This window comes from Serinus canaria, chromosome 2 (genome assembly GCF_022539315.1).
Source record: "Serinus canaria isolate serCan28SL12 chromosome 2, serCan2020, whole genome shotgun sequence".
Taxonomy (NCBI): domain Eukaryota; kingdom Metazoa; phylum Chordata; class Aves; order Passeriformes; family Fringillidae; genus Serinus; species Serinus canaria.
The window spans coordinates 63,796,566-63,809,574 of NC_066315.1; the positions used below are offsets into that span (position 1 = coordinate 63,796,566).

General features: G+C 44.0%; 1 protein-coding gene across 3 annotated transcripts in view; it reads right to left on the bottom strand.

The window, feature by feature from the left end:
- NUP153 (nucleoporin 153) overlaps nt 1–11,187 on the bottom strand; it is a 44,233-nt gene extending 33,046 nt beyond the window's left edge. For all 3 annotated transcript variants that reach the window (XM_030229459.2, XM_050970746.1, XM_030229454.2), the window contains exon 1: nt 10,757–11,187. In XM_030229459.2, the coding sequence (XP_030085319.1) occupies nt 10,757–10,849 (93 nt within the window). In that variant the 5' untranslated portion in view covers nt 10,850–11,187. The remainder of the gene's footprint in view (nt 1–10,756) is intronic.
- Between the last annotated feature and the right edge of the window lie 1,822 nt (nt 11,188–13,009).

Sequence of the window (13,009 nt, forward strand, 5' to 3'; positions counted from 1 at the left end):
AATTCTTGCCTCTCAGAGACTTCCTTGCTTCCAATTTCAAAGTCAAAGTTATCAAAACATATGAATCAATTAAGTCCTCAAAATGAAAGCAATCAGTGAATTCACTGAGACAGAGCAGATCAATCTAACAAATTCCAAACACCAAAAAGGAATTTTCTTGCCCTCCACCCCCCACAGTTAGCTCATGCCAGCTCTGGCACATAGCAGGCTACTCTCCATACCAGCTGAATTCATTAATCTGGCAAAAAAGTACATGTTTCTCTGCTGGCCAATGAGTTAAACTGGCTCAGCACACCAGAACTGGCCTGAGAGAAAGCACAATCAGGCAGCCAGAACCAGAGGAACATGAGATAAAACTTCTCCCTTCTTTCAATCATCCTGTGTCCGTATTGTCATTAAAGACACTTTCCCATTCTCCTCTTCACCTCACCCTTCCCTTGTGCTGCCACTAGCACATACAAGCAACCAAATGATGAACTGTAGCAAGGCTCTATTAAATAGATCCAACCAAAAATCTGTCTATAGACTATAATGGTGAGGACTACCCCTCAGAGGCATCAGGTTGCTGGTGCAGCTTATCATATGCCTGCATTGATGCTCTTGCAACAGCAGGAACAGAAATGGAAACATGACATGATTGTCTCTTGCAGCAGCAGACTTAGACTGGATTAGACTAACTCTGCTTTGGCTATTCAGGGAGTGGCTTCAATTTGGATGTAGGACAGCAGAGTTTGATATTTCATTTAGAAAAAAGACAATGAAACTTATGACTTAATATGAACAATATGTTTCAGGAATGTCATTAATTATGTAACATTTGAAAAACAATAATTTCATTTAAGGCAAGTGGACTAGTTCAGATTTATTCTTGAAAGTCTTGAAGAAGGGATTATATTACCAAATGCGTGTGTATTTCTTTTTTATTGCTTAAGTGAGCCTTATTTTCCTTAGTCTAGTTAGCTTTAGAATAAAGGTTCCAGGGAAATTCAGGTATTTTCTAGCACTGTATGCACATCTGCATACATTATTATCACTTATAACTGAGAGCAAAACACCAGTACGTGCTCTGAGAGATAAATCAGTGCCTAACACACTAGGTTAAATCCTTGTGACACTGAATGGCTTTTATCTGAAGTTTTGTCCACACCTCCAGCTGACACAGTGACAACATTACAAAACGCACCACGAAGTACAAGGTACCTTTCTTTCTTCCTTTTAGGAAGCACTACACTGGCACTAGTTAACCCTCAGGAGCAATCAACAATGGGTGCTGTAAATTACATTCATATTACACTTTGAGATGGAAATCTATCAGCAGCAAAACCAAAAAGTTTAAGATTCATGAGACTATTTTCCCTTACAACTTCAAAAGCAGTTTTTAAGTTCTTTTTTTCCCAATTTAAGAGGGAACTCCAAGTAATTAACATTTTTAAATTGAGGACTGCTCAACTCAGCTGCTACAGTGTGTCCCCAGGTAAGCTTCATAAGCAGCATCTAGAAATATATTAATTGAAATGCTGCTCAGAATATCTTTCCTATAAGGAAACCCTATAGTCTTTAACTTACTACTTTTATTTCTGACATAACCACATGGACAAGTTTAAAACTAGAGTGCTTGAGAATGGAAATGGATGGTCTTTACAAGCCCATTAGCACAAGCTATCTGATTTTACAAATATAACACACATTTTATAATTAGGATTTAAATACATTATTTACACATAAAATTGTTTATCTTACTTACAGGTATTCTATATACATTAAGATTAAATTCATTACAGTATTTCAGCATCACCAAATGTAACTGGTAATGGCAAAATCTTCCTCTCCTGCATTTACAGCCAAGGAGTTCATGGCATACAAGGGCTATCAATGCATCGTACCCCACACTACAAATTTGCTACTCACTACAATGCACAAGGCTCCCAGCAAAGAACTACACATTTTCAATGTCATTTTGCCTGAGAGCACTCACAAACAAAACATGGTACCATCACACTAAGGCACAAAGTGGTGAGGACACACTATGTATTTAAACCCAAAAATGGGCAGCCCAAATTCTGCAACAATTCCTGAAGCAACAGTTAAATGCCATCCTAGATCACCTTGCAGCTTGCCAGTGTCCATCCCTATGTCCACTGCTTCCCAGTGAGGATAAGGCTTGAAGGTTTGAAGCATATTTCACAAAACTAAGCTACGAAATCTCACTCCTGACATTCTGGAAAACACAGTCTTCAAAACAGAAGACTGGAATTAAATTTTTAAATATAAAACAGTATTAGCAAAAACCAGCAAAATATTCATATCCTCCCTCTGAAGTATCTTTTCTGTCCATGCTGATCTATAAAGTGAGCTGATAATAGCACATACCAGTCATTTCGCAAAATCTACAGCCAATCCTGTTGTACCTGTTGCAATTAGTATGTTATCTAATTCACAAATTTTAACAGGTAAATTAAAATCAAGTAACTAAATCATCGCATTTAGTCAATCACTGTGATCATTTGGTACTTCAGCAAAACTCGAAGCCTTCCTACCTTTTAAGTATCATCCACAGACATTGTGCAGCATGCAAAAGTTAAGCCTCATAATTCATCTAACCAGCATAACCTGCAATTACTTTAAATTGGACACATCTAACCCTGGTTCATACACTTCCTGACTAGATTCTAAAATGTAAGAACTGGTGCTTAAGAGAAACCAAAGTAATGACCCTTGAACACAGCTGCTTTAGCTGAAGCAGTGAGGGGTACTGTTACATTCTTTGACATTTTAAGGTAATATTCTGAAACTGTAAAGCCCAGGTAGCCTCAGCTCTGCTGCAGGGCAGTAGTGTTGCTTTGTGAGAGGCAGCAGTCATATTTTTTCATCATACTGCAACTAACAGAACCAAGAGCATCTCACTTTAAACATATAATCAGTACCTTCAGAGACTTCTCTTACCAGCAACATGAAAAATTGCCATTGCATCTAGAGATTATCTTTTAGTAACTGAAGGTCACTAAAAAATCATCTACAAATATGTATATATTCTACAACTCTGTAAAGTAAGTTTGTAACAAATACTGAAGGCTGACATTAGAACACATGCACTGTTATAGATAACTTTAATACATATCTGGTTGCACCAAGCAATTCCTGAACACAGCTACATTTAAGTCAGTTTAAGCCTTGTTTTTATCTGTTTTGCTTAGGATAATTTTAATTACAAATGCACCTGTATTACAGTCTCACCAATTTAATAACTCATTACTATAAATATTTCAGTGCCTCACTGTAATTCAGTCTCAAAGGAAATGACAAATGAACAGTTTAGCTCTTTGCTTGGTTTACTTCAGTCTTGGAAGTCACCAGGCCTTGAGCTCTAATAGGGCAAGGAGTCTTGAGACATACCTACTTCAAAAACATTTGATTCAAAATACAATCGTAACTAAAAGCAAAGTCAGCCAGCTCCCCAAGACACTCTCACACAACTTTTTTCCAAGAGCAGAACCATCAAGAAAACATTAAATAGTCTCAGCAAAGAGAAGGAAAGTTTTCTACCAGCTCATGTATTTGCAAATTCTGTATGTGCTATTCACAGGTGTAGGACTCAATGCATGCTGGTGTATCTGTGTAAGCACACACATATCATCCCAGCAAATGGGAATGCAACAATGAACTGATGTTTAGTTGAAAAAAACCACAGTAGTCTCAAGCCAAATCCACCCAAAGATCCTGTACTTAAGTGCAACACATATATATTCATAGAATTTAAGGTTGCTCAGAGCCCCATCTAACCTGACCTCCAATGTTTTCAGGGACAGAGCTTCAAAATACCTCTCTGGGCAACCTGTTCCAATGTATCATCATCCTCTTAAAAAATTCTTCCTTACACGCAGTGTGAATCAACCCTCCTTCATTTAAAGGAGTCCAAGTCCACTTTAGGTTCTCAAAGGTGTTCATAAGGTCTTCCCAGAACCTTGTCTTCTACAGGCTAAAGAACACTAACTCTCTCAGCCTGTCTTTGTGGCAGAGGCTCTCCTGCCCCCTGACAATTCTTGAGGCCCATCTCACTCCAACAGGTCCATGCCCTTCCTGTGCTTAGACCTCAGAGCTGGATGCAAATACTCCAGAGGTGGGGCCTCACACCAGCGAGGAGTGGAAGAACAGAATCCCCTCCCTCAACCTGCTGGCCACACTGCTTTGGATGCAGCCCAGGATATGTTTGGCTTTCTGGAAGCACACATTGCCAACTCATACACAGCCTCTCATCCATCAGCAACCCCAAGTGCTTGGCAGAGCTGCTCTCCATCTACTCATGCCCCAGCTTGCATTGATACTGGGGTTGCACCAAGCCAAGGGCAGTACAATAAATACTGAATTGATGACATCAAACATTAAAAAGCAAAAAATACGAGATTTTTTACAACTTAATAGCAGAAAAAATGGAGAAGTGTATCACATGACCTACCACTAAGAAGACAGAAAACATTTTTAAAAATTTATCAGCAAAACAGCAACCCTAGAAAAAAGCCTCTAAGTTACTCTCTTTTTGAGGGCAAGCTTGCAATTTACTCTGGAAAAACTGCAACAGTGAGACAGAGGCATTATCGTCACGAGACAGCACAACCCCAAAGACAGAATTAGAGGATGGACCAGCAAAAGGATTGCAAATCTAGAGCAACAGTGACATTTACGCTGAAACTGTGCCCGTGTGTGCTCTGTGGTTCAGCTGCAGCAGCTCTGACAGAACCACACACACAGAGGCTGCATGGTACCCCAGAGATCATGTACTACTACAACCTCCTCCTCAGAGAATGGCCAAAACCAGCAGGTCCACCTGGGTTTTGAGACATCTCTGGGCAGTTCTTCCAACATGCTGATTAGTCCAACAGTTAAAAGATTTTTCCTACTATGAAATCAGAATTTCCATGTTGGCATCTTGAGTCCATTGTCCCTTTGTATTGCTATGAATCTCCTAGAAGAGCCTTGCTACACCTTCTTTATAGTCTTATTAGGTATTTGCTGCTCTTAACCTAAACACAACCAGTACTCTAAGCCATGATGATTTTGGTGTCTCTCAACCAGACTCACTCCTGTTATGTTTTCCTTGTCTTTTTTTGAACTGGAGAGGCCAAAACTAGAGACAACAGTCCAGATGCAGTCCTAGAAGTGCTGCATGCAGGGGAAAAAGCAACTCCCTTAACATCCATCCCACACACTTACTAATACCTCCCAGTATGCAGCTGGCCTTCTTTACCTCAAGAGCGTGCTGCTGACTCACGTTCAACTTGCTGTCCAGCAGGCAGGTGGAGCTGCTTTGTCCCAGATGAAGGACTTAACATTTGCCTTTATTAAAACTTACAAGGTTCTTGGCAGCCCGCTTCTGTTTAGTTCCCTTAATGGCAACCCTATTCCTCATTATGCAACAGGGCTGAAGTTCCCAAGGGTTTGCTATTAACTGGGAAACTGCTGAGGATCCATGCCATTCCTTCATCCCAGGTTGTTAATGAAGACATGGAACAGCATCAGCCTCAATATCAACCTCTGAGAGCTCTATTAGCAATTGGCTGCTACTGGATCTTTGTACTGCTGGTCACAACCCTTTGAGTTCAATGGTCCTGCTAATTTTCCAATCACTTTACAGTCCACCTGACAAGTCTGTATTTCACCAAGTGGACAGCAGGGATCACATGGGGGACCATGCTGCAGGCATTGCTAAAGTCCTGGTAAACAACATCTACTGTTTGCCCAATGTCCACTGAGCCAGTCATGCCAGTGTGTTATGAATTCATTACATGATGCTATGGCAGCCCACCAGCTGCAGCACCCTGGAATACTTTTCCTCAAACATTTTTGGGCACACAAAAGAGATTCTGAACTCTGTCCTGCCGAGTTGTTACAATCAGCAGCAGCTCAGCTTGTCCATGGCAAGGGAGCAAGAACTGGTTCTTATTAGTGACTGGAGGAATAAATAACGCAGAGGAAGTGATGTGCTGCCAGCAACCAAAGACAATTTGCAGTGTCCCAGCTAACACAGTCAATTATTTAATCTGCTTTTTTATTTTCCTAAGATACCACTCACTTATACTGTTTGTCCCCAACACTTCACAGCCTCCAAGACTGTCACAACAACACTTTGAAACAAACCCTAGAATATTAATGAAATGCTACAGCAATCATCATCTACAATTTGTACAAGTGTACAGTACTGCTAGCCTAAATGAGAGAAAATTGTCAATATCTCAGTTTTATAAGTTCTTCCCAATTAGGATACATTTTTGTTTACAGTAGCAGTAGAAAGCCAAGTGCCAACTTTAAACACCTGCTTTGCCAATACAGTATCATATTGCTGGGACAAAGACAAAACTTCTGATGTTGCCTATCAGCCCATCTTTTGGAAAAAAATCTTTAAATACACATTAAAGATTTCTTCAAATCTATTTGTTTTAGCTCAATGTGCTAGCTTACTACTAAACCAAATCAAGTAGAATTGCACACAAATACAACCATATTAAGTGTGCTTCAAGGTGCAGTCCTGTTAACTGGAGTTAATACAATGATATGTATTTGTGTAAGTACATAGACTTTTAAAATTAGCACTTTCCCGTTTAAGGCCTATGAAACATTACCTAGGTTACATTGCTCAATATGATACTCTAGGAACTCTTAAGCATTACAGTTTCAAAATTTCCTCACAAAATAAACCTGGTGGTTTGTAAGATCCCTTCTGCTCACTGCCTGCAGTCACTGCCAAGCAAGGCCTACCTTCAAGACAGCAGCAGGCGACAATGCAATTCTTTAGACACTGCTGCATACAGTTTTCAGTTTCCAGTCCTGTAGCTGGTCCCTCTGGGAAGAACCTTACATGATGTCTCAAGTGACTTGGTGAAAGTCACAAATCCAGACTTTCATGACCCAGGCCTATGAAAGTGGCTTCCAGTGGCCTTCTGGTCCTCTTTGTCAGGTTATGTCCTAACTACATCAGTCAAGACCAACTACAAAACATGCACAGACTTATGCTGGTTTCATCAAGGGAACTATCTTTGGATTTGGACATCTACATTATAAATATGCACTGGCACATACACATGTAGGAAAAAAGGAAAACATCACTCCTCAGCAGAAGTTTTAATCTACAAACATTATATCTAATATCAAACAACTTTAAGCTAAAGCTTAACATGAATATAGATGTTTATGGGAAGGTTATAAACCTTTTCAGGTAACTGTTTTTTTTCTCATGCTTAAATCAGCCTGTATGAGTTTAAATAAAAGTGCAGGCGAATCAAGCTTCTCTGACTCCTTCATCTGAATGCTTAATACTCAAATAAAAAAATTACCACAGAAGTTATTTTATTCTTTTCTCCTTTAAGTAACACTTAAAATCTCTGAAATCTGTTACCTGGATGAGAATGGCACTGTTCCAAGTTAAACCAGCATGAGCACATACACAAAAGCACAAAATTAAACATAAAATTAACAATAGGAACATACAAATACTCTTCTAGAAGCAGTTTAATAAGCCAACAATGCAAACATCCCTCCCATTTAACACATCCACATTGGTAATTCCCATCATCAGTCTAACCAAATGACCAGGACAAACCAGCACTTAGAAACACTGAGGCCACATCTGGAAGATGAAACCCAGATGCTGGACACAACAGCTCCCTCACTTGGCATGTGCTTAGCTCTCAAAGAAGCTGTAATTTTAACCCAAGTGCCTAAGCTCCTTAAAGAGTACAGGAGGAAGCAGGGTATTTCAGCATGGAATGGCCAAGTAAACAGCGTGCTGAGCACGTCATAACCTAAACTCAATGCATTCAGTGTGGAGCTGTCAACACTCTACCCCTAGGAAAGCAAGGTCAATGGGAAGAACTCCACCATTCTAATCCAGTAACACCCACCAAAGAGATACAAAAAGGCCCTTTTCATTCTGATATGTGACTGTCCCACATCAAATCTTCATGGTAGGTGAGTGGATACTGTCCTCACCTCCTGGTGCTACTACTTTTTGTTTCTTGGTTTAATAATACAGCTGCTGACAGTGCACTTTTTATAAAGCAGCATGATAGCCCAGAAAATACTGTGGTTTACTTCCTTCACTAGTGGGGGAAATCTACTCATAGTTTCATCTTCCAAGAGAAAATACAAGCTGCAAGTCACATCCTCCAAGCAGCATCTGTTCATCCCTCCTATTTGAGACTGGTTTAAAAAAAGACTCTACAGTTAAAAAAACACACATGCAAACGTAATGAAATATGGCTCTATCAGGCACCTGGGGAGAAAAGGGCAGGAAATTCTGCACTTTCCATGTTTACTCAAGAATACATAAAACAAATAACTTCTGAAATCATGGATCAGAGGCTGTATGTCTCCACTCTTGGAAGGTAACATCTTATACATCCTCTTCCTGGCTCAATGAATCACACATTCTTTTTCTGGATAATAACACAGTTTCAGTCAGAAGAACTCAAAGACAACACACAGCTTGGCAACTGGGATATTTGCCCAGAAAGTGGAAGATGTAGGTTGATGTCTCTAGGCAAAAAAAAAAAAAAAACCTGAAGCAGGGTCTACCACATTTTGAACAAATGCTTTAGCTAATCATCTTTGAAAAGCAGCAGCATCTCCTCTTCCAAATGTCTTCTAAAGCCATTGCCGCACTTAATGGAAGACTGACTCTGCAGCACGCTGGGCATGACTGGAGAATTCCCACCTGACCAAGCTCCCTAGGAGACTATGGCAAAATAACATCAAGAAAGCATTAACAACTTTAGAAAAAACATACAACAGGCTTGTAAGCCTGGCATCATGCTACTCATCTTTCATACATGTAGAAAAGAACCAAATATCCTAAGAACTTCAAAGGTATTAGCAACATGGCATTCAGTGTTTAGGTACCTTTGGAGCTTGGTGATAAGAGACTGAGTTTTCAGGACTGCAGTCTTGACCCCAAGCACTTAGAACAGTTTTAATACAGTACTTCCATGAGCTTCCTTATTGATAATAGTTAGGGGAGCAAGAAATCATGTCCAGACTGCACTGAGCACTCCCATGTCTTCCCAAACTCATTACTGAGAGACAACACCAAACCACAGAATACTTTCTGCAGAGTGGGTATTATATTGAAAGTAGGAACACTTATCAATTAATTCCAGTTCACGTCAGCTACCTACCCAGAGCTCATCTTTTTATGCAATGCAGGTTAGCAAGCTACATAGGGTTAAAAAGACATCCCTTACAACAAATGCACATATCTGACACCTATCCTTTCGGCTATTTACCATTTCTTCCCCAATACATTACTTGTTAATTTGATTGATGTATTTGACTTGCAGCATCCATGCTCTGGGCAGAATCCCACAGATATGCTCCCAAGCAAGTGTTTGCTTTGCCCCATTGTTTAAATAAACCTACTAGAAAACACACAGAAGTAACAGACAATAGAATAATCAGAAAACCATCTCAATGATTTTAAATTTATCTGTTTTATCTACACAGTATCACCACGTGCAGGATATTGCAATTTCAACATTACTCTGTTGTTCACTAGGAGCTTTCAACATTTGCTCTGCAAGTGCAGTGATTCTTTGGATGAAGCGTCACCCTGCCCGCTTTACAAGGACAACACTGCTGATCAGCGTGCTATACAAAGGATTAAGTATAGTACTTCCCAAATAATAAAAACTAATTGAGCAACAATTTATGCATAACACACCCTCAATTTTACATATAGTATATAATCTCCTGGCTTATATTACCGATTTAATAACGTAAACGCTTTGGTTTTATAGTCAATTTCAGGTTCATAAATACACGAGAAAGGTATTTCCAGAGCACTGTCTCCAGGCATCTTGAAATTCTCGGACAAACAGGAGTTAGGAAGGATCTTTGCTTCTACTCCCTGCAGCCACTCTAAATGGCACAGGATCTATGTACTGCAATTTAAAAACTGTTTTTTTTTTTCTGTTATCTATCTATTCTGTCCTACAATACGAAGAAGAACAAATGCCTCGTGAATTACATTTTGCTCGCATTGCACGAGCACGTTTAGGCACAGGCGAGACACTGAAGAAACCTAAGGGTTCTGCAGGCAGCATCCTACCAAAAAAAGAAAATTTAAAAAAACAAACAAAAACCCAAAAAACCCAAAAAAAACCACAATGGAAGATGCCTAACTACCCAGCACCCTCACAGACTCATTTGCAACCTGGAATTTGTCAAGAAAAGCAAATCTTGGAAGCGATGAACTTAAATCTGACAATTAACTCTAACTTGATAACCCAGTTAAGATCCATTTAATCATTATTTAACCGGGCAGCCCGGAGACAAAACGAGCATCCCGCAGAACGGGAGCCAGCCCGCTCCAACCGCGAGGAGAGGGAATGCGCACCTACCCCTTCCCAGCCGCCTCCTCCTCCTCCTCCCGCCTTTGCTACTGCCTAGCAGGGGACAGGCGGGAGACAAAGGGGAGGCGAGAATCCCCCCGCAGCCCGGCGGCGCCGGAGCGGGGTGAGCGCCCGGGAATCCCACAATCCCCACAGCCCCGGCGGGAAACCCTTCCCTCCTCCCTCCCTACGGGCCGCTCCACCGGGAAACCCCGGCCCGAAGCCGCGCACGTGGGACTGCGTGGAGAGCGGAGCGGGGGGAGGGTGGCGGAGGGAAGAGGTCGGGCCTCCGGGGCGCCTCCTGCCGCCGCTGAGGGGAGCGCCGGGGGAGAAGCGGGGTAGGACGGGAAGGGCTTCACGAGGCTGACCCGCGACCTCACCTGCTGCTTGCCCCTCGCATAGGGCGGCTTCGCGGCTGCCAGGTGGTGCCGTCGGGTCCGGATCTTGCCGCCGCCGCTGCCACCCGAGGCCATGATGCGATCCGGCCCGCCGCCGCCGGCGGCCTCGTCCTCCTCCTCCTGGTGCGGCCGCTGTGCTCCGCCGCGGCCCGGCAGCGCTGTCGCTGTCACCGTCCCCGCGGGGACGCGCCCGGCCGGGCCTCTCTCCCCCCGCGCCGCTCCCGCCCGCCACGCGCCGCGCGCGGCCTCTGGTGCGCGCGCGGGGGGCTCCTCCGCGGCCTCCGCCCCGCCCCTACCCGTGCGCGCGCTCGCGCGTCTCTCCCTCTCACGCGTCTCTCTCTTCCCCGCGTTCCCTCCGCGATTCCTCCGGCCGCCGCTCCTCACTCGCGCTCTCCCGCCCGGCGGCGGCGCCCCGCGCGCTGTCCGCCCGCCCGCCCGCCCGCGGCCCGAGCCGCCGCCGCCGCACCCCCCTGCCCTGCCGACCAACCACACGGCGGCCGCCCCGGGCCGCGCGCGCGTCACCAGTCCGCGCGGGCGCGTCACACAAGCGGCGCCGGGCCGGCGGCCCGGCGCCTCCCGCGCACGCGCACCGCCCCCGCTCCGAGGGGAGCGGGAGGGGTCGGGCCGGGCTGGCTGCGCGGGAAAAGCGCTCGCTGGGATCTGCCGCGGCCCGCAAAGGGACGTGGCGGGGGGAACGGCTGCTCCAGGGCGCAGCTCAGGGACGCCTTGAGGGCTAAGAGCGGAGATCTGTGCCGGGATCTCGCCGCCGGTGATTCCACCGCCGTCTCCCCTCTTCCCGCGGCGTTTCACAGAATGACTCAGGTTGAAAGAGACCACAGTGAGTCATCTGGTCCAACCTTTCCTCTCAAGCAGTGGCGTCCCAGAGCACATGGCATAAGATTGCATCCGGACAGTTCCTGACTTTCTTCAGTGAGGGAGACCCCACAACCTCTGGGGGCACCATGTTGCGGTCTGCAGTCATTCGCGCAGTAGTTTTTTTCCCTCGTATTTAGGTGGAATTTCCTGTGCATCGGTTTCTGCCCCTTGCCTCTTGACCTACTGTTTGGCACCACCCAGCAGAACCTGCCTCTGTCTTTCTGACACTGTGCCCCCCGGGACCCAAGTTTTCCACTCTGAACCTCCCCAAAGGGACAGCATGAGGGGGATGGTTCCCTTGTCCGTGACGAGGAACAGCGTGGAGAACACGGCAGGGAAAACGGCACCGGGAAGTCTGCGTTGCTGCCACTAGCGATTGGGTTTGTGAAAGCAAGAGAAACAGCAGGTGCAGGTTTTTCATCGGTTAGTGGTGGCATGTGGAAAGGAGGTAGGGGGGGAAAGCTTCACCCTGACTTTTACTTCCTCAAAAGGAAGAGTGCATTCCTATTACAAAGTTAAAATACTTAAAAATGCGGGGTTTTATCTTAGTGAAGGTAAAGTTGAGAAAAATGTATGGTTTCATGTTTTATTTTTATTATCAACTTGCCGTGGAAAGGATGGAGCTGAGCAGTGCAGAAAATCACAAGTATCTTCCCTGTGTGCATGTCAATAGAAACGTTACTCAGGACAGAGCTCTGATGCACCACACATTCCTTCCACCAAAAAAACCCACCAACCTACATTTATCCCAGCACACACGTGAAGAAAGGGTGTGGGGAGCTAGGAGAGGTGTGGGGGGAATTATGGGGAGCTCAAAGAAAGGTGATTCTGAAAGCATACAGAAATGTAAACAGGCAGCAGCTACAGAGGAACAACTGTAACAAGAAATGGTACTGGGGAATTTTGTGCTGCCTCATATCTGCTTCATACTGGGTTTTTTTGAACTTCGTCAGGGTCCTCCCAGTTCTCTTACATGACTTAACTCCTAAGTTCTTTGTCCCCTTTTCATTACCTACAGGAAATAACCATTCCAAATACCCAGCAGAGTGGAATTACTTTCCAAACATTTCTCCTCATAAACTACACTCTTACTCTCCTGCCCCACAATTGGGAATACAATTTTACATGCAGGGGATGACTTGCAGTGATAAACAATCCCTATCGTGGACCATGCCTGTTTGTAGTCACCTGCAAGAACCACCTCATTTTGTGTAAATGGCTGGTGTGCTACAGCTGCTGACTAATTTTAGAATGATGGTCTGCTTCTACAATGGGGACGTCAAGATCTACATCAATATAATTATCAAAACAAAAACCAGTATTTTTGCCTGGATTTGCAACTCATTTTGTCCAAGAACC